Here is a 25,528-nt window from a genome sequence, read left to right on the forward strand (position 1 = left end):
CAGTACTATTATTGGAAAGGGTGGGTTTGGTAAGGTGTACATGGGAACCATCAATGGAAATGTGCGAGTTGCGGTCAAACGCTGCATAACAGTCAGTGAGGCCCGGCAGCGGGACTTTGCAAATGAAATCACAATCCAGTCTCAGATTAGTCATAAAATTTAGTTAAACTTTTGGGTTGTTGCTTGGAGACAGATGTTCCTATGTTAGTCTATGAATTCATACCCAGAGGGAGTCTCTGTGACGTACTTCATGGTAAAGAGTATAATAAGAAACATCCTCTCTCACTACTAGCACGGTTGGATATTGCTATTAACTCTGCAGATGCTCTTGCTTATATGCATTCATATGCTAGTCAAAAAATTCTTCATGGAGATGTGAAATCTGGTAACATTCTTTTGGATGATAACTTTGTGCCAAAAGTTTCTGACTTTGGGACATCTAGGCTCATGACTATTGGAAAAGACCACACCACTTTTGTTGTCGGAGATATGAGCTATATAGACCCTGTATACATGAAAACTGGCCTTCTCACAGAGAAAAGTGATGTTTATAGCTTTGGTATTGTCCTTTTGGAGCTCATGACGGGAAAGAAGGCAAGGTACAATGGGAATAATAGCCTCCCCATGAACTTTATGGAGGCTTACATGACAGAGAGTAGAGCATACGAGATGTATGATAAGGAGATTATAACTACTGAAGAGGACATAAAATGCACTGCAAATGTTGGTACCATCGCTGTTAATTGCCTTAAAAATAGTGTGGATGAGAGGATGACCGAGGTTGTGAAGGATCTTCAAATTGTGCCAAGTGAATGGTTGCAAATCCTTGGGCATAGGGAGCATGACTCAACTGAACCTATGGGTATTTAATTAATAGAATTAGTAACACTCCTATGATATCCGACTGTAACATGTGAAGCATTTTAGATATTGTATTGTAGTGAACATATCTAATCCTTTTGTATTGTGATCGTGTAACACCCTTATTTTTTTTATTTTGTTCTAATCTATTTTATCATCTATTTAAAATTTCAAAATTGATTCTTATGAGTAACTTGACTCTCGTGTCAAAGGTCTGAAATTCAACATTTTATTCCTCCAAAACTTTCCACGAAAAATAGAGGCCATCAAAATCTAAATTCAGTTCAAATCCCTACCAATTTGAATACTAAAAATCCATGGGAATAAACAAATCATACTGTTCATCTTGGACATCCTCTCTTCCTTTCTTCCTCTGCAGCCCAACTCCCATTCCCATTCCATTGTCTTGAATAAGTCCACCTGCCGTCCCTCAACTTCACGTCGAGTTTGTTTGACATGTCCCTAATCCCCAGTACCAAAAACCTTGACCGCTCAAGTGTTCAAAACTGTGCAACTTACGTCCCATGGTAGTATAGACCTCATTTACCCCTGTTTTTGCTTAGTCGGCAGATGTCCGAGCCCACCTTGCCTGAGTCAGCAAGATGCCATTGTTAAACGCAGCTAAAACAGACGCGCGCCTGTACTCTCTCTCTCTCTCTCTCTCTCTCTCTCTCCACGTTCTTGTTCCCCCGAAACTCTAGTGTAGAGGGGAGCATAGAAGGTGACTCGGAGGGAGGGCAGTTTGGAAGCCGGCGATGAGCAAGGCGGGTGTCGACGGGCACCACACATCGATTTGCAGGGTGGAATCAGTGGAGGTACGTTCTTATGCTATCAACATTTCGTTGGAAGCGAACACACATTGATTCGATTTGGTGGAAGTCTTATAATGTGGTAGATTTGGTTTTTTTTTTGTTGGATTTAGTGTGGATGCAAACTAGTTTATTGTCGTTGTGTATGTGGATGTAGTTGATCTGTTCAACTGGGAGGTATTTTATTAAGTATTAGGTGCAAAGGTGGTGTTAAGGATCTGGATGCAGTGTAGTTTATAATACTGTAGTTTAGTAAGCAAGTGCTGATTTTTTTTATTGGTCAATCTGCATGTAGGCTATTTGAGCCGTGGCATTATGGATCCCTTAAGGACTCTTGCAGTAAGGTTCCATTTCAATCTAGAATTTGTTAACAGAGGTAGAAAGAAGCAGTACTATGATGGGAGGGAAGCAATGCCTCGTAAACAGATAGAGGCAAACCCAAATAAGTGCAAGGAAGGGAGCGCAAGTTGGGAAAATGGGCAACATGCTTTGCACATCAAGTATCTAGACATACGTTGGATAAATATCAGTTTTTTTTTTTAGAGTTTGTGTTGAATATATGTACGGTATTCGCCTTGACATGTAAAGAAGTGGAGAGGATGACTCTATAGCATTGAAATACAAGAACCAAGCCTACTAGAAGGAGGATGAATGGTAGGGAAAAACTAATCTTTTTCGTGGAATTGAAAGGAACCCTCAAACCTGATGGATTGCGCCAGTCAGACCGCTTAGTAGTCGTCGGTCAGATCGCCACTTTGTAACTGGTCAAATTGCCTTGAAGCCTTCGGTAAGATTGCCTCCTTCCTGCCTACCTGCTGCCTGCTTGCCTCCACCCGTTTGACCACCTACTTGCTATCGGTTGGATAGCTCACCGGTTAGACCATGCGCCTAATGCCGGTCTAACCATCAGAATCTAAAAAATTGATGAAACTCTTGAAAGTAGATTAACTTTGTTCAATGTGTTTACAAAGTGCATCCAGAGCACTCCTCTATCAACTCATGAAATCGAATCGAAGTTTCGAAGCAAACCCTAACTTTTCTCCCCCAGAAAATCGATGTTCTTTGAGTCTATACCCCTCATCTATTTATACCTAAAACATGGATGCATACAGTAGCAAATCCAACTATAACTAGAAATCCTGATCACATAGGAAGTAACCCTTATCACATAGGAAACCCTCAAACAAGGAAAACAACATCCCTTTACAACTCCGAAGTCCAATCTTCCCACACTTCATTCTAAATTTGATTCCGCTTCCCATATGCACACAATCCCATTGGATGTTGTATGGAAACCTTCACCTATACGTGCATTGTTCTTTAGCCTTAGAATCCCGTATGATCTCCTTGACCATCTAAACCACAACTTCACCCAAGCCTAGTCCCGATCCATCATCGGCAATTCTCCCGAGGCCGCGAGCAACACCTACACATGAACAATCAAAGAAACCATATCCGAGTACAAGTTCGCAGCAACTTGGCTGACGTCAGCACACAAAAAGTATCATGCACATACTTGTAGAAACCATCTAGAAGTCATACATATGAAGCAATAACAAACATCCACGGAAACAACCCAAAATCGAGTCCCTCCTAGAATCTGTCGGTTTGATCATCGCGTTACCCAATCAGACCACAGTTGCCCGACCGGTCTGACCGCCTAAGCACCATCGTTCTAACCGACCTTACCGTGCTCCTCTGACTGCCAGCACCCCGACACTTCACCACGAAAACACAATTTGACATATATCAACACATTCACTTATTTATCACCTTTGATAATAGTTCATCACTAAGACTAAATCAACACCTTGATTTTATAGATTCCAGCTCGGAGTCATGCCTAGGAATATGTACACGCGGAGAGGACGAGTGGTAAGCCTTGTCGAATATAGAAGGGGAGAAGAGAAGGACTCAGGGACGATTCGGACTCTAGACCCCAAATACAATCAGCAAGAGGGATTTCTATGGGATTGCAATCAAATCAAATAATCCAAAGCAATGAAGAAATCAGCCCTGATTTTTTGGGTCACGACGATTTGGGGCAACGAACTTCGAGTGGCAGGAGCACACTGCTTAGTGCGGAAGGAGCGCAAGTGCCTGTGGAGTTTTGTGGGACACCTGAAGCATCTAGGCCCCCATTGTTAATTTTAGTAATTAATGACAAATGCTAATTGTGGACTAACTGTTCTATTGAGCTATATATTTTAAGTTAGGTTCACATTATGTGTGCGCATGGACGATTACCGATGGATTAAAATTGACGGCGCAAAGCAAAAGGAAGAGAAGACGGTAAACTAGTGCCTTTTTTTAAAATTGATCGAGGCATTGGGCGATCAAAATTGTGCTAGTTTATTTATAGCTTTGCCGTACTATTAAGAGGGGTAATGACCTAGCAAAGAGATGATTTTAATTGCCACTTAGGTCATTTGCATATTCACTTGTGCTCACATTTGTATTAATACTTTTCACACACACATGCATTCATTGTGTTCGGCCTGACCAGAGCAGGTCTGACCGTGCGTCTGCCGCCAGTCAGACCACCGGTCCCTGGCCGGTCTGGCCGGCCTAACAGTGGCAGTTTGGCCGGTGCTAAAGGTTGGTCTGACCGACGGCTTCGGGGTGGTCTGACCGGCCGGCCATATGGCCGGGATGGAGTGCTCGGGGTTGGCCGATGCAGAGCCGACGGAGCTGTATTCGGTCAGACCGAGCTGAGGGCGGTCTGACCGAGCCGAGGCCGGTCTGACCGGCCACTCAACGTCAATCTGACCGGCCAGGCCGATGGGGCCCTCTGACAGGGCTACAACGGCTAGTTTTCTAGCCGTTGCAAAGTAGCACGGTCTGACCGGCCACTTACCTCCGGTCGGACCGGCGGCACATAGAGTTGGGGGATTTCGCCCCTAACGGCTAGTTTTGGTTGGTGGGAGTATAAATACTCCCCCACCAGCAGTAAGGGGACTCTCTTGGCACCCACTTCAATTGCATACACCCCTTGCACCTCTCTCACACACATTTGAGCTTAGTGTTCATCCATTGTAGTGGTTGAGGGTTGATTTAGCCAAGAGTCAAGTGCATTGCTTCCATTGTAGAGCTAGTGTGGCACTTGATCATCTCCGAGCCGCGTCATCGCTTGTTACTCTTGGAGATTGCCGTCTCCTAGACGGCTTGTGGAGGAGTTGCCCGGTGACCTCTCCAAGAAGATTGTGGAGGAGGCCCAGCGCCAGTTGTGAGTGGTTTGGAGTTCACCACCTTCGGAGTGAAGGAAGAACTACCCCAAGCGATTGAGGCTTGGGTAGTCCTCTCCGTGGGCCGGCTCACGCCTTGCCCACCCCTTGACGAAGGGGGCGTGCGGTGGCTTCGTGGTTGAGCGGTGGAAGTGGACTCGCCTCAACGGGGAGTAGGAAACCTGCGAGTTTCCGAACCTCGGTGAATAATCTCTTTTCTCCTTATCTCATTTATTTGTCGCATTTACATTTGTGCAATTTACATTCCTAGAGATATACTTGAGATCATATCACCCTAGGATTGCTAAACATTGACATAGGAGTGTGATTTACTTTCCTAGAGATATATTTGAGCCAGTATCACCCTAGGTTTGTAAAACATAACTTAGTTGTTTTGAAAATTAACAATTTACACAGGGAATTGAAGTGAAGCATTTTAAGAACTATCAATTAATGGCAGTGAAGAAACAAGCATTAGCATTGTTTAGATGATTTCATCTAGCATGCAACATGAAAAAGGCACATTCGACTTAGAAATGTCGAGCGTAAATGCAGGCACCCATTACATACAATGAGTTGCCACCTTCCTGTTAAACAAGGCTCCAGCCTCTGTTCAAAGGACCACAGCTCTTGCAGGTTAATCTTTGTTTGTTAGTTGCTGTATTCTCAATGAATCCACATTTCTGTACAAAGTAAAGCACTCTGATAGTATGATCAAATCAATTTGTTCTGTAAACTTTTGTGGATATTATATGTAGCAGTTGGATTTATAGGCTGGGGCAGCATGGGCATAGAACATGGTGTGCAAGAGTGGACTATGCTAACCTATCTTTTCTCTTAACAGAGGGATCGATACTGATCATATAATCATTCCAGCAATCAGCAACACCAACTAACTACAAGAAACAATACTTCCAACACTAATTTCTACAACAGTATTTCCAAAAGAATCCAGATTCGTCGTATGGTCAATTTTAAGGGTGCTTACAGAAGGAAGATACCTCATACAGAAGCTCTAGCATATACTCATATCTGAGCAGGCAGCCATAGAGGTTCAACTAGAAAGAGAGGAAAATTTGAAGGGAGCATATCTTCATTTGTACTTACAGATGCTAAAGCCAAAGAAATGCCAGGCTTTGCTCAAACACAGAAACATGATACTGCACAGTTAATTTACAATTCTTCTATCACTCAAAATATTTAGCTTAGCTAGTATTTTTTTTTTTTAGAGAGAAGGCTCATGCCCAGCTTTTACTAAAAGCATACGAGTTCAGTACAGAAACAAAATAAACTGCTGGGGAAGCCAGCGAACTAGAGAGGCACAAAGCAACTTGCAGACCTACTGCTGCTGGCACAGCACTAACAAGCCAGAACAAAAAAGACAGACAGACTAGCTCTTGATTGACTCATTTTCCGGACAGCAACAGTAGTCAATCCAGAAATTCAGAAGTCCCCACCCTGGAGACAGCCCTCTCCACAACACACAGGAGCCAAATGCAAAGCAATTACAGTGAAAAGAACTCTGCTCGGCCAGACGCTCGATCCTTTGGCGCCAGCTTGGAAGTCATGCCTTTACCTCCCCTCGCACCTCTTGGATTCTGGCATACAGCAAGAGCCTTGTAGCCTCCACATCTTCCTCCATCTTCGCCGGTACTAGAGTCCTCCATGTTAGATGGATCTCCCTCCCCTTGAGTCCAACGGCTCAAGGGGGCCTTGACCCGCGCCCTGATCGGGGGCGCCCAGCCCAATCGCTGGTGGGCCCCCGTCACACTGTGCCATATAAAGAGGGGTGGAGGACGGGACGGGACAATGACACAAGGAACGAGGTTCGTCGCCGCCGCCGCCACTCCACCCCATAAACCCTAACCGATCGAGGGGGCGCAGCCAGTGACGGGAAGTCCACCGCCGCGCCACGCCTCGTCGTCGACACCGTCGCTGCTGCAACCGCATCACCGCCATCGGAACCGAGCACATCGTCGCCGCCGTCCACGTCAAGCCCGCGACGACAACGACGATGGCCGGCCGGACTTCCTCTTCCTCAACAACGACTGGTCACAACCCTAAATCCTCTCACTCCCTCTTTGTGCATTCATCTATTGTTGTTCATCCATTGCAAATAGAACCACCCGACTAGATCTAAACCTAGGTGATCCAATAGACTACCCTAACAATGGTATCAGAGCAACCCTAGTGTTTAGATTGGTTCGGGAAAGAAATCCAAAGAGAAAAGCAAACGATCCAACGGATCAAAAAGATCGAAACCCTAACCCTAATCTTACCTCGTCGCCGGCCGTCGATGACGCCGGCCACGGAGGGGGGGAGGGGCAAAGAGGCACCGCCGAGGAGCCACTCGACGGCCGCGCGCGCACCCGCGAGTGCACGCGCGCGCCGGCGAGGGGGCCCGCGGCGGCGCCGCCATCTCCTTCGGCCGCCACCCTCTTTCTCTCACTTCGCGGTGGGGGCTAGAGACGGTGGGGGGAGAAGAGAAGAGAAAAGAAAAGAAGGCGCCGCCGTGTTTCCCCATCCACCGCCGTCGCCGGCCATCGCCGGCCGTCGCCGAAGCCGGGGGGAGACGAGAGGGCGCCTACCACACCGTTGCAAGGCCGCTCGACGGCGGCGCGCTCTGCCTAGGGTGAGCACGCGCGCCAGCGAGGGGCCCCGCGACGGCGCCGCCACCTCCTCCAGCCGCCGCCGATGGTGCTCCGGCCGCCGCCGATGGCGCCGCCGCTCCGGTGTAGAGAGAGGAGGGAGAGAGGAGAAGTGAAATGTACGGCTAGGGTTCGGCCGGTCGGGAGGAAGGGTTTTTGTTTCCCCGAACTCGGCGGCTGACCGTCCGATCCTAACCCTAGCAAATGGATGGCCGGATGGTGACGGTCGGCTGGTGGCCGCGGGCCGGACGGGCCAGGCCGGCCAAAAGTCCACTTTAGGTCTCTCGGCCGAAAGAAAGAAGGAAAAGAAGAAAAAGAAGTTTAATAAAAGTCCCTCGGCCGAAGGAAGCATTTTCAATATGTTTAATTATTGTGATTATTTCTAAGCAATTTGAACCAACGTGAAAATTGTTTAGAGAATAGATAAATGTGAGAAATGCTTCTGAACATGTATTTTGTATATTTTCATGCAAATTACAATAGAATTTTAAATTGTTTTTACATGTTTTACCTCTGTTTAAATTTGAACCAACGGGAGAATTTTACAGAGAGTAAATAACAGAGTTTTGTTATTGTTTATACGAATTGTATATAGATCTTCCGCTGCAAATAGATGAAATTGATGAAAATTAGTGTTTCTAAAATTAAATTTCGAACCAACGGGAGATTTTAATTTTAGGAACATTAATTATGTGCTATGATGTTGTAATTTTTCTGACCAACGTTGATAATTGCAATGTTATAGTTATGGCTTTATGTGTTATGTCTATTTTCTGCCCAACGGTGATGTAGACTTAATACATAATAATTTTAATGTTAATTTTGTTCTCACAATACATGATTATCTCAGGTGGCTACTCCTTGATGGGTTACATTAAAGATATTCCGACCCTGAAAGGAGATAACTACGAAGAATGGAAAAGAGAACTCGACCTTGCTTTTATCTTGGGAGAGGTGGACTGGGTGTTGACTACCCCATGTCCTATAGAACCTGCTGAAATTTTCAGAGGTGAAAAAGAGTCAGATGCTGAATGGCAAAAGAGAGAGAGGGACAATGCTTCCCTCATCATGTCGTATGACATTGAGCATGCGAAATGGTCTTCAGCCAACAAGAATTGTTTGGCTGCGGTAAAGAACACGATTGAGCCAACAATATTGGGCTCAATCCCAGAGTATGACACTGTCTCTAAGTACCTCGAAAGTATAAAGAGCCAGTTTACTGGTTCTTCAAAGTTTTATGCGACACAGCTGATAAAGCAGCTTGTTACAGAGAGGTACCATGGAGGTGGTGTAAAAGACCACATTCTTAGGATGAGCAACATGGCTTCCAAATTGAAGCAAAAAGATTTGGGCATCTCAGATGACTTTCTGGTCCATCTGGTTTTGTCCTCATTGCCAAAGAACTTTGACAACCTTGTTGTCAATTACAAAATAAGTACAGAGAATTGGAATATTGAAGAGCTCATCTCTAATTGTGTGCAAGAGGAGGAAAGACACAAAGAGACCAATGGTGACTCCATTAACCTTGTCAAAGATAACAAGGAAAAGAGCCACAGGTCACCCTCCTCAAAAGAAAAACAGCCTCAGCATCTGCCTCAGAAATAACAGTTTACAGTTGAGACAAGATCAGTGTCTACACTGCAAGAAGACAAGACATTCCAAGAAAGATCATCCTAACTTCCTGACAGTGATCATGGCAAAGAAAGGTGAGAACATTATTACATTTGTAAAGAATCTCATTATGATTGGTTATTCTAGATCCACATGGTGGATTTATTCTGGAGCAACTATTCATGTGTGTAATTGTTTAAAGGATTCCGTTCAATGAGGACTACGCAAAGAAGTGAAAGATCCATTAGAGTTGCCAATGGAGTTGAAGCAAAAGTTGAAGCTGTTGGAGATCTTCGCCTAGAACTCACGAATGGCTTCACACTTTTACTTCCAGATGTTTTTATGTCCATTCTTTGCAAAGAAACTTGATAATAAGTGTATCCAAATTGGATTCTGATAGATATGAAATGGCAAATGTGAACTATGGTATAATAATGAATGTATTGGTCTTGTGTTGCAAGATCAGCTTTATTTGTTATCTCTTTCTGAGAATGTGAATGTTGTGTCCTCGTTGACAAAAGAAAAGAAAGCGAACTTCTGATGTCTCATCGAAATTATGGCACTGTTGTTTATGCCATATTTCGAGGGGGAGAATTGAGAGACTGGTTAAGAATGTAGTTCTTCCTCCATTGGAGTTCTCAATTTTAGAACGATGCATACAATGTATAGAATGCATCGGTGCCCAAAACACCGTATGAGCTATGGATCCTCCGTGTGTGGGGGAGTCCTGCAAAGGATAAAGTATTTAACCCAAAACAGTAAGCTGCCATTTTATTGGCTATTCTGAAAGATCAAAGGGTCATCGTTTCTACTGTCCAAACAGTTATACAAAGTTTGTAGAAACGAGACACGTCGTCTTCTTGGAAGACGAAATGATTAGGGGGAGCTTGGTAGTTCGAGAAATTGATCTTGAGAGGCGGGTGTCTGTACCCGCTCCGTCGACTCAGGAACCTTTCTTCTCTCTACCTGCTGATGTTGTGCTTGCAATGCATGACGTTGCGGTACCAACACATGTTGTTATCTCTCCTGTGGCAAAAATGAATGAAAGTGAGGAACCTGTTCTACAGGATTCAACAGAAATTATTGCCACATCAGAGGAGGAGCTGCAACAGCCTCAAACAGATAATGTGTCAGAATAGGAGGCCCCTAGAAGGCCTGAAAGAGTAGCATATGGAGGATGATCCCACCTCATATGCAAAGGCCATGGAAGCCATGAAAGATGAAATGAAATCAATGAAATTAAATGATGTCTGGGATTTAGAAGAAATTCCTAAAGGAGCCAAAACAGTAGGCTATAAATGGGTCTACAAAACCAAATATGACTCCAGAGGGAATATAGAAAAGTTTAAAGTGCGACTTGTGGCAAAAGTTTTCACGCAAAGAGAAGGCATTGATTACAATGAGACTTTTCTCCAGTCTCTTGTAAAGATTCCTTTATGATTATAATGGCACTAGTGGCACATTATGATTTGGAATTACATCAGATGGATGTAAAAACGGAATTTCTAAATGATGATTTGAAGAAAAAAGTATACATGGCACAACCGAAAGGTTTCGTCATGAAAGGAAACGAAAATATGGGATGTCGTATAAAGAGATCCATTTATGGATTAAAGCAAAGCTTCGAGATAGTGCTACTTGAAGTTTGATGGAACAATAAAGAAATTTGGGTTTTCAAAAGAATGTAGAGGACAATTGTATTCATTCAAAGTTAAGAATGGGAGATTCATTTTCCTAACTCTGTATGTAGATGAGATTCTACTGGCTAGTAGTGATGTCAGTCTACTACAGGAAACAAAGAAATTCTTGTCCTCAAACTTTGACATGAAAGACCTCGGTGAGGCATCATATGTTTTGGGCATAGAGATTCACCGAGATAGAACAAAGTATGCATTGGGACTTTCTCAAAAGGTATATATATAGAAAAGGTGTTAAAGAAATTCAATATGTACAGATGCAGTGCTACACCTGCTCCTATAGTCAAAGGCGAAAAGTATGGGGCATCGCAATGTCCTAGAAATCAGTATGAGCTCAATAAAATGAAAACAAAGCCATATGCGTCAGCTGTAGGAAGCCTACAGTACGCGCAAGTGTGCACACGACCTGACTTGGCATTTGTTACCGGGTTATTTGGCAGATTTCAAAGTAATCCAGGCCTAGAGCACTGGAAATTGGTATAGAAAGTCTTGCGTGATTGCAAGGAACAAAAGGCCTCATGATGTCTTACAGAAAAGCAGAATCGCTCCAGATAGTGGGGTATTCGGATTCTGACTTTGCAAAAGATAATACAAAGTTAACATCGGGATACATGTTTACCCTGGCAGTAGGAGCTATTTCATGGAAAAGCTCAAAACAGACTACCACTGCAGGGTCTACCATGTATGCCGAGTTTATAGCATGCCATGAGGCTACGGGGCAGGTGAACTGGCTAATGAAGTTCATACCCGGTTTTAAAGGTGGTTGATAGTATTGAGAAACCACTAAAGTTATACTGCGATAAAGAACCCACAGTAATGTACTCTCACAACAATTAGTCAAGTGGTGCTGCCAAACACATTGACATAAAGTACTATGTTGTGAAAGACAAAGTCCGGGATCAAACAATCAGTCTCGAGCACATAAGAACAGAAAGGATGCTCGCGGATCCGCTCATGAAAGGCCTACCTCCCAACATGTTCAAGGAACATGTAGCATGCATGGGTTTTAAGGGAAGCCTTATGAATCCTGGACTATAGGGCCCAAAAGTTAAAGTATCTGTTTCTGAATAGAGATGTGTATAGTGGCTGTCGAATCCATCGGTAATTAACCGTGACGATGAAACATGCTCTATATGTAAATCTGTGATGGAATAGAAAAAGCTAAAGGAAATAGTGAGATCAAGGGGGAGAATGTTAGATGGATCTCCCTCCCCTTGAGCCCAACGGCTCAAGGGGGCCTTGACCCGCGCCCTGATCGGGGGCGCCCAGCCCAATCGCTGGTGGGCCCCCGTCACACTGTGCCATATAAAGAGGGGTGGAGGACGGGACGGGACAATGACACAAGGAACGAGGTTCGTCGCCGCCGCCGCCACTCCACCCCATAAACCCTAACCGATCGAGGGGGCGCAGCCAGTGACGGGAAGTCCACCGCCGCGCCACGCCTCGTCGTCGACACCGTCGCTGCTGCAACCGCATCACCGCCATCGGAACCAAGCACATCGTCGCTGCCGTCCACGTCAAGCCCGCGACGACAACGACGATGGCCGGCCGGACTTCCTCTTCCTCAACAACGACTGGTCACAACCCTAAATCCTCTCACTCCCTCTTTGTTCATTCATCTATTGTTGTTCATCCATTGCAAATAGAACCACCCGACTAGATCTAAACCTAGGTGATCCAATAGACTACCCTAACACTCCATTGCTTCAAAAATGAAACAGCTTTATAAGGTAATTGAAGTACATCTGACATAAGTTTGTTGTTAAACACCCAATCATTCCTAAACAGCCAAATTGCCCAGGTTCCCGCCGCAACAAGGCACAACAACGGGGTGTTGCGAGCATTGCCTGGGCAAAGCAGCTTGTCAAGCAGCTCTGTTCTAGTGTTCGGCACTTTAGCCCAGCCTAATGCATCTCTAACACAACACCAAAAAAATTTAGTAGGGGGACATTGGAAAATTAGATGATCAACCCCTTCTAACTCCCCACAAAGTTTGCACTCCACCTCACCAGGCCATTTCATTTTTTTTAATTGCTCAGCTGTTTGTATGCGCCCTTTTATCATTAACCAGAGGAAAATCTTAACTTTCAGCGGCACTGGGATACTTAGAATTTCTTGGGCTCTTCTGTCTCTTACCCCTCCAAAAATCATCTCTTTATAAAGCGACTTAGTAGTGTACCACCCTGATTTAGTCAGACCCCAGCTCATTTTGTCATCTTCTTCTGTTAACGTCACCCTCTCTAGAATCTCATGCAAATTATCCCACTCTTCAAGGTCTTGCTCACTTAATGATCTTCTTAATTCGATATTCCACTCCCCATTTGTACAAATTTGTTTGATCGTAGCTCTAGGAGCTCTACAAATATTGTACAGATATGGGAATTGAATTTTTAAAGCAGTATCTCCCACCCAAACATCATCCCAAAAGAAAGTATTTCCCCCACTCTCCACTTTGTACTTACTCCCCATCGTCATCCATTTTTTGACTTCATGAAGTCCCTTCCAGAATTGTGACCCCCCTTCCGCAGTTGTTTGGAAAAAACCACCACTCCCATAGTACTTTCTCCTTAGCAAGTTACAGACCGGATCTGCATTCCCCGACTCTAGTCTGAAAATCCACTTACATAGCAAGGCTATGTTCATCACTCTTGTGTTGGTAAACCCTAACCCTTCAAATTCTTTTGGCCTACACAGCGCCTCCCATTTAATCATATGATATTTCCTCTTGTTTTCCAATCCTTCTCAAAAAAACCTAGACCTTAGACTGTCCATCTTATGGTGTATAGATTCAGGAAGCAAATACATCCCCATCATGTACATTGGTATGCTGCTAAGGCAGGAATTGATTAAGATTGCTCTGCCCCCTTGCGATAGGTGACCACACTTCCATGTGGCCAGCCGTTTCTCGATCTTTTCAGAGGGAATTCCTAGTTCAGCTGCCGAAAGTCTGCCATCACTGATTGGAACCCCCAAATATCCGATAGGCAGTTTCCCAAGCTTGCAATTGAATATATCCGCCACTCGTTGTGCTTCGCCCTCATCAGCCCCCACAACAATGACCTCGCTCTTCTGATAATTAATCTTCATTCCTGACATCTCTTCATAACAATATAGCAGGAATTTAGTCGTCAGCACACTTTCTTGTGAGTTGGCCATAAAAAGAATCGTGTCGTCCGCGTATTGAAGATGTGTCAAACCTCCTGGAAATAAATGTGGTACCAGTCCTTCTAAATGGCCAGCTTCTTTTGCTAAGTCCAACATTATTGCAAGAGCATCTGCCACCAAATTAAAAAGCAAAAGGGATAGAGGGTCGCCTTGTCTCAACCCCTTATGCGTTTTGAAAAACTCCTCACTCGATCCATTAAAGTTTATAGCCACTCTACCGTTCGTTGTTGCTTGTTTAATCCACCCTATCCATTTATCATCAAAACCCTTTCTCTGTAAAACATCGAATAGGAAGCTCCACCTCACTTTATCATAAGCTTTTTCGAAGTCTAATTTCAAAATTATCCCCGATTGGTGTGAACTCTTCAATTCGTGCAGGACCTCGTGAAGAATGACCGCCCCATCTAAAATATATCTACCTGGGATAAAAGCTGTTTGACTCGGGCTAATCACTTTCTCTGCAACCTTTGTCAGTCTGATTGTTAAGATCCTTGTTAAAAGTTTGAAGCTAACATTCAGCAGGCAGATCGGTCTGAATTGCTTAATTGTGTTAGCATCCTTCACTTTCAGGATCAAAGTTATTACACCATAATCCAGTCTCCAAAGGTCTAAATCCCCCTCAAACATCATATCTAACATCTCTTTAATTTGGTCTTTAAGTTGTGGCCAAAATTCTTTGATAAAAGTCGCTGAGAAGCCATCGGGTCCGGGAGCCGTGTTAGATTTCATCCCTCTTAGAGCCTCCTCTATCTCTTCCATGGTGAATGGCCTGGTCAATTTATCATTGTCTTCTTGATTCAGCTTCCCCCTATTATTCCATATATCTTGACTCAGAAACACTTTTGGTGCTTGCTCAACCCCGAACAGCTTCTTATAATAGCCGTAAACATGTTCTTTTAACTTTGTTTGATCATTGATTTCCCTCCCCCCATCCTCGAGGGAGGTTATCATTGTTTTCCTTTTTCTCCCATTCACCACCCCATGAAAAAACAATGTGTTTGCGTCGCCTTCCAAGGTCCACTTTGTGCCACTCCTAATTTGCCAATAAATCTCCTCAGCTTGATAGATCTTGACTAAATCCTCCTCTACTTGATATCTTTCGGCCCATTCTGCTGTTGACAGCACCCCTCTTTCAGCCTCCTCGTCTATTTTCTTAATTCTTTCCAACAATCCTTGTCTTTTCTTAAATCACCCCTCCTATTCCTGGCCCACCCTCTCATTAGCCTCCTGAGAACTGTCCCTTGACAATTCCAATGATCTAAGATATGTTTCTTCCTCCTTTCCGGCCACTTAGCTATCAGCCACTCTTTGAATCCTTCCTGGGTAAGCCAAGATGGATCAAATCTGAAAGCATCTCTCGACCACACCAGCTGTTTTTCTAATTCTACCAACAACGGATTATGGTCAGATCCCACTCTTAACAGACTTTTAACCATCGTTAGAGGATACATCTCTTCCCACGAAGAGGACACCAACACCCTATCTAAAACCTCCATGACAGGGTCTGCTTGTTTATTTGTCCACGTATATTTGCCTCCCGATCTATGAAGCTCCCTTAGTTCTGCCAAGGCAATGAAACTATTGAACTTGTCAGCCCACCTCTTATGTATATTACCGTTAGACTTCTCATCTGGGAACCTAATCATGTTGAAATCCCCACCCATCATAAAGGGGATCTGCATACTGTTACTTTTGCCTAAAATTTCCCTCAGAAAATCATCCTTCTTTTCCCCCTGTACTGGGCCATAAATGTTAATAATCCCCCACTCTTTACCATCCCTTCTATTTTTTAGTACCATGCTGAGAAAAAATTCACCCAAATCCATCTCCTTTACTTCGAACAGATCCAAATTTGCACCCAGCAGCAAACCTCCAGAGTGCCCGTTGGCTGGTTTAGTTATCCATTGAAAGTCTCTTCCTCCACAAAAATTCCTCAACTCCCTTAAATGAAAACTCTCTCTTATTGTTTCTTGAAGGCAAATGACCTCTATTTTATTCTGGTGAATCACTTCTCTAAGGAGCCCCCTCCTGCCCATATTCCCAAGCCCCCTCACATTCCAATATAACACTCTCATTATTAACTTGTGTTTTTTCTTTTGGTATCTCCCCCTACTTTGGCCGGCTCTATGCCTGCAGCCTCCGTAGTGGGAAATACACATCCCTCTATCTCTGTTGTCAAAGGCAGCCTCTCAATTGGGTCTTCATTGATCAACCTCTCTTTAGCAGTGTGAATCATTGACTGAGCTAACTCTCTGGCTTTAATTGTTTCAATGTTCTGATTCTGCAACCCCTCTGAAGTTCCTAAATCTACACCTTCATCTCTAGCTATATTCACCAGCACAGATTCATCAACAGTATTAAAAATAGCATACTTATTTTTACCTGAAATGTCGTTCCTCACCGAAGTCCTTTGTTGAGCCTTCAGAGCAACAGGTACTCCGTCTCTTGCAATTCTTGAGCTTTGTCTTGTAGCCACCACTTTCTCTTTCTGCTTCCTTTTCTTCTTCTTCCCCGATGAGATAAAGCCATCACTAGTCAGCTCTTGCCCCTTCACTTCTCCAGTGATCATCTCTAGAACTCTGATATCATCCTCCATCCGATCCTTTAGTGAAATCTCATTTTCCTCCTCGGCAGCCTTGTTTTCTTGTTGTATAACAGGAGTGACCCCCCCTATATTGTTACCATCTTCTCCTAATTCTTCTAAAACATTTGCTCCACTTACTCATTAATTCCCTGGACCTCCTTCCCTTGTGAGCATAAAACCACTTCTTCTGCCTCATCTGAAATATCTGGGATATACTCAGGTATATCCACTTTCTCCCCTTCCCCCAAAGAGTCTTCCTCTTCTTCCACCATCTCATTGTTCTTGTGTCTCTTGTGCCCATGATCTCCTTCCCTTTTTTGGGTGTCCTTCTTCTCTTCTTCTTCTTTTTTTGATTCCCCTTTGTCAGCCTCATGGCTGTCCTGAGAGTCTTCCTCATCATCTCCTCTCCTCCCTCTTGATCTGTATGCAGGTTTGGGATCATCAGGATCATCTTGGTGATGTTGTCTTACTCCTTCAGGATTCCAAGTAATCCTATACCCAACTCTGTTTAGAAAGATCTCAGACGTCCCCCCTATCTTCAAAGGATCCCTGCAAAGGACTTTTACTCTCACAGCTTCTCTGTTCAAGCTAATTGAGTCTACCTCCATGGGATCTCCAATCAAGTGGGCAATTTTTTCAATAACTTTTTCAGATCTAGCCAATGGTGGGACTCCTGTAGCTCTGACCCAAACCTCCTGAAGCTCGGCAAAGGCCTCAATGGTTCTCTCAGTCTCCCTAACATTAGCTCTAGCATTGGATAATTCAAAGTCAAAGCCCTTGAGTCTTGTTAACTCCCTCCTAGCATCTTTGGATGGAAATTCCACCAAATATTTCTTCTGCTCCACCTGTTTAACCTTCCAATCCCACTGCTTATGTTTCTCATACAGGTATTTCATCTCCATAACAATCTTCGAGATCGAAGTCAGCCCACTTTCGATGGTTAGAATTCCTGTAACTGGACGCTTCTCCACCTCATCTTCCTGGACGACAATATGCAAACAATGAAAAACTTGACCAGGGTACTGCGGCTGATTTTAGCTTATCAAGTTGAAGCACAAAACACCAATATCATGCACGCATATATTCTCTAGTAGAACTTCCGAGCCCTTTTCCGAGCCGTTTAGGAAGTAATCAGATATAGAAAAATTAAACTGAATAGTTATTTTGTACTACCATTAGACAGTATAGATCAACACAGTCATGGATTTTGGGGAAACAGATATTTGAGTCAGAAGATTTTAACTATTTGAGTCATGGATTTTAACTATCCATAGTGCTTCTAGCGCTGCAATTCAAGTTCACAGTGTAAATCGAGGATCTAAATCAATTAAACAGCAAAAGCAACCTGAAGAAAGGAGCTAGCTACTGCTGAAGCAGCAATAGAAGTTGAGCACTAGAAGATGTTGAAAGGCTCTGAAACTCACATGGTTAAAGCAGCAACCGGCCAAGAAGGATGGGCCAAACATGTGTGTGGATCACGTAGCTTGTAAATCTGCCGATCCTCCCGCTTCACCGTGATGACCAAATCGGTGTCAGCAGAATCATCCGCCTCCACCTCCGCCTCCGCCTGAGAGTAAGTGCGATGAACAATACGTGCTACTATGTCCTGCTTGGCCGGGGAAGCAGTGGATCGAAAGTCGAAGGAGGAGAAGCTGCCCTTCCCCATGGTGCAGAGAAGGTGCCCCGGAACAATGCGCTTGGATTCCACCTGCAACTCAACGATGGACAGCTCCTTCTTGCCTGTGCCTGAACCTGCAATTCCTGGAGGGAAGACCATGACCTCCATGTAGTACACTGAAGCCGCGCCGCCCTTTGCCATGGAGCAGGAAACGAAGCGGTGGTCGCCAAGAGGCACGGCCTGACCGGTGAAAGGCAGGTTCGTGTCGAGCACCATCTCCCACTGCTCGGCGTCCATGTCGAAGGCGCAGGTGCCCTTGTCCTGGCCCTGCTGCTGCACCGACACCGAGAGCAGGATGTGGGAGCCGACGATGGCGTAGGCCGCGACGCGCACCGCCGGCGGATCGCGGTACTCCAGCGGGTTGAGACGGCACGGGAAGATGGGCGGCGGCGGCAGCTCGCGCCATCCGAAGTAGCCGAGGCTGTCGAGGACGAGGAACCATGGCTCGAAGTCCCGCCCGTTCACGACGGAGGGGCAGCAGGAGACGGCGTAGAGCTTGCCGCCGTGCGAGACGAGGACGGGGTTCACCTTAGGGAACACGAGCCGGCAGCCGGCGCGCACCGTGGAGGTCTTGGGGTCGTACACGGTGGTCTGATCCAGCCCGATGCCCACGATCCGCGTCCCCACCGCCGCGAACGACATGCCGCGGCCGCTGGTGGAGTGGAGCAAAAGGCGGACGGTGGCGCCGGCGGCGACCTCGATTACCGAGTGGGTGGGCTCCTCCTCCACTCCGTGCGCCAACACCATGTACACCGCTGGCTCCTTTGCGGCAGAACCCTCGGCTGGGGCCTCCTTCCCCTTCCCCTTCCTCTTCTTGTTCCCCGAGCGAACGCGGACAAGCCGAGCTACCGGTGCCGGTGCTGGCGCCGGCGCCGCTGCCGCAATTTTCTTCCTCTTCTTGTCCGGCATCATCATCTTCCCTCGATTGGAATCAGATTCGCCTCCCTTCTCGAAAACGAGTGGGTAAACGAGGTTAGCTACGATCAAACAAATTATTATTATTAGGTGGAAAGTTCATTGAGGTGTCTTAACTTGTGAAGGGATTCGATTTTCATCCTTCAACCAGAAAACTTTAACTTGTGAACGGATTCGATTCATCATTCAACTAGAAAACTAATACAACGGGTCCCTAAACTGTCAAAACCAATAGATCCCATGGCGGTTTGGACGATTGTTTTGGGTGTCGTGGCGCCTACGTAGATATTTTGACTCGGTCTTCATCTGATGTGGTATATGAAGCAAAATTTCATATTTTTAAATAAAACAAAATATATGGGCCCACATGTATGTGGCCCCACTTCCTCCACCTCATCCCCTCTCTTCTCTATCTCCTGCCCTTCTCCTTCTCCTTCTCTATCGCAGCCTGGTCAGGCAGGGAGGAAAGGGCGGCTCCGGCGGCTGTGGGCGGAGGAGGAGGGGGTGGCAAGAGGTGGCCCTAGCTACGGCGGCCGGAGGAAAGGAGCTAGTGTCGATGGCGGCGTTCGACCTCAGCGAGCTCGAGAGGGTAGGAGCGGCCGAGAGCCACCGTTGCATTCCTCACCCCGCCGGTCATCCGTCACGTTTGCCACGCCGGTCCTTGTGGGTCGGGGCAAGGGGTGGTGCAAGCGCGGGCGAGGATGCGTCGGTGAGTGCGGGGAGCGAGGACGAGGAGTATGGGGGCGGCACCAAGGGCGCGGAGGATGGCGAGGAGGGGCTTGGGCTAGGGGAGGCGGGCCTGGTGGAGGAAGGAGGAGGAGGAGGAGGAGGCGGCGACTGTCGGGGTTCTTTAGAAAATCGACGACCTCTTGCAGCTCGAGTTTGGCCTGGTCGGCGCCGAGGACGTCGACGAAGGTTACACAATTCTCGGGCACCTGCTCGAACTTGCTCTTGGAGCGGTCGAAGTCCAAGCGCCAACCGAGGCTACCAGGGCTGGTGTCAGGATCACCCTGGGCGCGGCGGAAGATGAAGAAGAGGCTAGCGAAGGCAAGGAAGGGGAAGAGGAGGTTGCCTACGAAGGCGAGGAATTCGCCCAGGCCGGCGGCGTCACCCTCGACGACGGAGATGTCGACGTCGTTGGTGGCGAGGATGTCAATGAGGTCAGGGGCGTTGGGGATGACAACGATGGTGTAACGACCGTCGATGGCAGTAAGCTACAGTACTCAGGTGGTGTCGATGTCGACGTCGATGGCAGTGTCCATTATCCACACGCGCCTTTGCACGCTGCCGCAACTGGGCCCACAACAGCCTCGCGCGCGTGATTTTTCACTGCCGCATGTCCGATTAAGACTGCATCGCCCTCTCCCTCGATTTAAAAATTGAAGATGTTTTTGTAAAAACTATGGTATGTCATCAGTATCCGATTCATGTCACGCGTAACATTCATTACAAAGTCACGACTCACGAGCAAACTATGAAAGAGAGTCTGTGTGATATGGATACCAAGCGAATGAAACTCGCAGAGTCCGTGTGGATATCACGTACATCATTGCCCAGATCATCCGATTCTGTTCGTACTACACGCCATGATTCCTGGAACATGTTAGCATAATTTCAAGTCTTTTAAGTCAGTCTCCACGCATGCTTGTACGTACTAGTAGGGATACTGTTACAATAATCCATAAAGCATAATTTCAAGTCAGTCTCCACGCATGCTCGTACGTACTAGTAGGGTTACTTTTACAATAATCCATAAAGAATCAGTTTACTTTCGAAAAGAATATGCCAACCAAAATAAAGGATGATCGAAGTTAATGATTTTGTCCGTCATCCATTCCTGCCCGACTTGAGATAAAGCTGGACGACAAATCGAGCTCGTTTTTTAAGCCCTCATTATTTGGCTTATGCTTATTCCTATAAGTCAAATTTTAAATTTTAGAATTTAATTTTGAATTTGACTTTTTGGTTATTTATCGTACTTTATTTTACAGCATTTTCTTTTGAGTCGCTGAGAACGTGTATATAAAAGATTTGCACACAAATAATCATTTATTTGGCAATAATCGATATGTATAAGCACATGAATAAACGAATCAATGGCCTGTGATTATTTATCCACAGACACATATGCACAAATTAAATTGGCTCTACCCATTGCAATGCACGGGCATCTTTTCTAGTGAGGTATGACAAAAGAAGGATACCAAATTAATTCTTACGGAAAATACAAAAGAAAATCTATAATGTATTTTCAAATAATATGTTATAATAATTAAGCATGTTTTAGAGATACAAAGCAATTTTAGATTCTCAATAATTCTTAAGATAACAATAGATCTAGTAAAAATATGTTCTCAAAAACAAAACATAGGAAGCATTGTTCCTTAAAATGAAGATGTAGTAGTCAAACATTCAAAAAATTTATCTTCTGCCGGATTTTATTTACACAGAAAGAGCTCCAACCAATTTTAAACGATTGTATTACTGTGAATACATGCTAATAAGATGCAGCACATACATGATATCAAATAAAAAAAAATCCTCATCTCTTGGTTCTGCATGCTGCAGCTATCTCAACAGGAAGCACTAGCTTCTGTAGTTCTGTGGGTCACAAGAATAAATCATGATTCCCAATAGGCTGGCGAACAAAAAAGAGGACCAGCAATCTTGTTTTAGTCTTAATACATCTCTCATCTTGTTTGTTCTTCCTTCTGCTGAGCCATCCCAACTCCCAGTCCCACTGCACCCACGAGCTACAAAACCAGGACAAAGAAAAGGATATCAGTAAACTCTCAAGTGAGAAACCAACCACCAAAAACAACAGTCAATGGAAGATATAGAAAACAAACAAAATTGTATTTTCTCATAACAAACGTGGTACAACATTCGCTACCTAATGGTAAGAAGTAACGCATCTAGTGTGTTAAATCAACAAATCACTACTGTATGATCATACCCAGGTGTAGGGCCACCTATATCTGTCCGCACCCCAACCGCTGCCACCACACTGCACTGTAGCTGCCTCTACCACTGCCGTGTACGCTAGCACACTTGGGGCTTATTCGGTTTGGAGGAATTTGACCCATAGGAATAGGAAAAATGAAGTATTATGAATGTTTGCACATATCAATCCATAGAAATTTTCTAAGAGGTTTGAGTGGATGAAAAAATTCATATGTTTTCTCTATAGAACTTATAGTAAGGGAAATTTTCCTTTGGTTTTCCTATACTTCAATCCTAGAAACCAAATGACACTCATAGAAATTAATCCTTAGAAATCCAATTCCTTTGTTTTTCCTCCAAAACAAACAAACTGATCTTACCAAAAACGGCCCGGCCTTCTACCGCAGCAACTACCTCCGCTACACCACTGCAGCTCGCTCCTTTCCAGTTGCTTGAGGAAGAAAGAAAGAAGGGTTAGCGGTCGCCGTCATCACAGCCGCAGTTTCCACCCCAGCGGTCTGCTTAGATGATGGTGAGGGAGGGAGATGGAAGAAGGTTGCGGCGCCGGCAAAATGAGTCATCACCGGTGGGGCAGTTATTTTTTAGAGTTGTGATTGTAAATTTGTCTAAAATACATGTTTTGATTTTTAGATAATGGGCAACACTCGGCCTCTGTATTCTTAGATGAATGCACACGGCCAAAATACAAGTTCTGATAGTCTTGGTTTCTTGGTAAGTCTATATTCAAAAGAACACAAACGTACATCCGGTCATGAGAACGAACCTTCTCAATATCCTCTATGGGACAATGGCCCTTTTCTTCTTATCCTTGTTCTTCTTCTGCCCTTCCACCATTTTTGCCTAGGTGCAATAGATGTGTTAAGAGGCGCGCGTGGCAACACTAAACAAAGCGTGGAGACTTGGACACAAGCTAGCTAGTACCTTCTGCCGATGCACACTGCCGTTGAGCTGGTTGGGGTCAGGAACACCCTTCACCGGAGGAGCCCCTCTACCTGCGCCATGATCAGCCACGGCTTCTCCTCCATACCTCACCACCACCCCCTCGTACTCCACCACGAAGTCGTCGTTCTCGTAGACACGCACGTTCTCCAGGAACAGCCTGTACTCCTCTTCGATGTCAGCGTTGGCGTCGTACACGGCGGGCACCGTGGACGAGGCCTCCTTCTCCTCTTCCCCCACCTGCGCCTTCTTCTTCTTGCATCCTGCTGCCCCGCCGCCCCAGGAGGAGGAGGCGGAGGCGCTCCGCGGTCGACGGCGGATGCCGCGGCGTCCCTTGACGCTGGTCCTCCCCGCGGAGCCTATCTCGCCGGCGGCTTCGGGAACCTGGTGGTTCGGCTTCGGCATCGCTGGGGATAGTGGGGAATTCGTTCGATCGAGAACCAAGGTGAAAACGAAGCGGGTTGTGTTTGGCGGTGCGGGGCGAAGAGAGGCGACGAAATTTTGGGTGATGCGCCTGTGACCGTGCGAGATGGCCCTAGCTAGCTGTCGGAAAACTGGGCCACCGTAAGTTGGGCCGAGATGAGCATTATCTTTTTTGGGCGGAATAAGTTCATCTGAGGTCCCTTAACTTGTCAACGAATCCGATTTTCGTCCTCCAACCGGAAAACTAGATACAACGGATCCCTCAACTATCAAAACCGGTGCAGATTAGGTCCCTCGACGGTTTTAAGGGTGGTTTTGGCTGACGTGGTGCTTACGTGGCTAATTTGACTCGGTCTTTATCTGACGTGGCAATGACATGGCGCTTACGTGGCAATTCGATCTTAAAAAAATAATAAACCCCGTGGGACCCACATGTCAGTTTCACACAAATTAATAAAAAATGGTGGGGCCCACGTGGCCCCACATGTCATTCTCACCCCTATTCTTCTTCCTCCTCTCTTCATCTCTCTCTCCTCTCTCCAGACACGATCGAGAGTTAGCGGTGCGCGGCGGCCGGCGGGAGAGGAGGGAGCGGCGCGCAGCCGCGGAGGCACATCTCCCGCAGCTGTGGGCGGAAGAGGAAGGGGCGGCGGGAGGTGGCGGGAAGCGGCGGGAGGCGGCTTTGTCCTAACTCCTGAAGAACTAAGCAGCAGCAAAGGACACGACGTGTCAGAGATCCATGCGAGCGAGGAGGAGAGGAGAGGGAGGGGAGAAGGTGTGCGTGCTTACGTCACTGTCGAGGGCTACGGCGGCGGTGGCGCGGTGCCCCGGTGGCCCGGTCGGACGGCTCGATGGCAAGCAGCGTGTCGAGGAGGTCGAGCGCCGGCGGCGAGAAGTCCCTGAACGTCTCGGCGATCTTCCGCCGGTACGGCCACTGCGGCTTGAACAGCGTCACGTCCGGCAGCTTCGCCTTCACCCAATACTATTTCGACGGCGACCTGCACAGCTTGAAGATCTTGTGCAGCTGCTCGATCTGTGTCGATCAGCAATGGCAAATCAGATGCCGATCCATTTCATCCACGCATAGATGATATCATGACATATAGATGGAGAGTTGAGGTTATAATATTTATTTATTTACCTTGGTTTGGCTGGGCAAGAATGCAAGATGGGCTTGCCGGCGAGAAGCTCGGCGAGGATGCAGGCATGCAGCCGGTGCTGCAGAGGTCGACGGCGACGCCGTACTCGGTGGCGCCGAGGAGGAGCTCCGGTGGGCGGTACCAGAGCGTGACGACGCGGCTGGTGAGCGGCTGCGGCCTTGCGGCGTCGAAGAAGGTGGCGAGGCCGAAGTCGGCGATCTTGAGCATGCCCGTCGCCGTCGGTGAGCAGGTTGGCGCCCTTGATGTCCCGATGCAGCACGTCCCGTTCATGGCAGCTGCGGAGCCCGACGAGGATCTGCGCCATGAAGCACTTGACCTGCGGCTCCGTGAAGTGCAGCACCGGCGTGGCGGCGAGGTCGTGGTCCATGTACTCGAAGACGAGGTAGAAGGGTGAGATTGACATGTGGGGCCCACGTGGGCCCCACCATTTTTTATTAATTTGTGCGAAACTGATGCCCATACCTAATTTAGTACCATTCTGGAACTTCCTTCGCTATAAAAAGTATATTGGTAGCAAACTAAACATAAATCCTATCTTACTGTAAAGTTATCCCTTACTAACTCCTTAAGCTTGACATGTAAAGATGCCACATCATTATCCACTAACAAGATGCCACATCATCATCCACTAACAATCATCACATTTAAACATCATGTAAACATGCTATATCTTTATAGTTTTTATAATTTAAAAGCTTTTTAAATATAAACATGTTAAATTATCATTCAACATAATTCACATAATGTTTTAATGTATATCTTTATTATGTTTTAAGATATCCTATATACTTATATAGTTCATCCTCACTTAGTTAGTACTTAAATGATTAATCTATGGTTCAAATTATAT

General features: G+C 46.0%; 2 protein-coding genes and 1 pseudogene across 2 annotated transcripts; 1 reads left to right on the top strand and 2 right to left on the bottom strand.

Moving 5' to 3' along the window:
* Positions 1-6,072: 6,072 nt before the first annotated feature.
* On the top strand, positions 6,073-9,234 carry LOC112938741 (uncharacterized; annotated as a pseudogene).
* Positions 9,235-16,988: 7,754 nt separating this feature from the next.
* Positions 16,989-19,246, bottom strand: LOC9270856 (uncharacterized). Its single transcript, XM_015778018.3, has 2 exons — positions 18,024-19,246; positions 16,989-17,579 (listed from the first exon to the last, which is right to left on the bottom strand). Exons 1-2 carry the CDS (start codon positions 19,190-19,192, stop codon positions 17,540-17,542), a joined length of 1,209 nt encoding a protein of 402 aa, XP_015633504.1. The 5' UTR covers positions 19,193-19,246; the 3' UTR covers positions 16,989-17,539.
* Positions 19,247-22,919: 3,673 nt separating this feature from the next.
* Positions 22,920-23,679, bottom strand: LOC107275320 (uncharacterized). Its single transcript, XM_026024588.2, has 2 exons — positions 23,078-23,679; positions 22,920-22,996 (listed from the first exon to the last, which is right to left on the bottom strand). The coding sequence occupies exons 1-2, from the start codon at positions 23,498-23,500 to the stop codon at positions 22,934-22,936; spliced, it is 486 nt and encodes a 161-aa protein (XP_025880373.1). The 5' UTR covers positions 23,501-23,679; the 3' UTR covers positions 22,920-22,933.
* Positions 23,680-25,528: the final 1,849 nt, after the last annotated feature.

The sequence above is a fragment of the Oryza sativa genome, chromosome 4 (assembly GCF_034140825.1).
Source record: "Oryza sativa Japonica Group chromosome 4, ASM3414082v1".
Lineage (NCBI taxonomy): Eukaryota > Viridiplantae > Streptophyta > Magnoliopsida > Poales > Poaceae > Oryza > Oryza sativa.

Bases quoted from the DNA above. Each gene is read 5' to 3' on its own strand.
- LOC107275320 (XM_026024588.2), bottom strand. From the start codon at position 23,500: ATGCCGAAGCCGAACCACCAGGTTCCCGAAGCCGCCGGCGAGATAGGC. The intron at 22,997-23,077 runs GTACTAGCTAGC...TATTGCACCTAG, and splicing joins GCAGTGTGCATCGGCAGAAG to GCAAAAATGGTGGAAGGGCA.
- LOC9270856 (XM_015778018.3), bottom strand. From the start codon at position 19,192: ATGATGATGCCGGACAAGAAGAGGAAGAAAATTGCGGCAGCGGCGCCG. The intron at 17,580-18,023 runs GTGAGTTTCAGA...ATTGTCGTCCAG, and splicing joins CCGGTTGCTGCTTTAACCAT to GAAGATGAGGTGGAGAAGCG.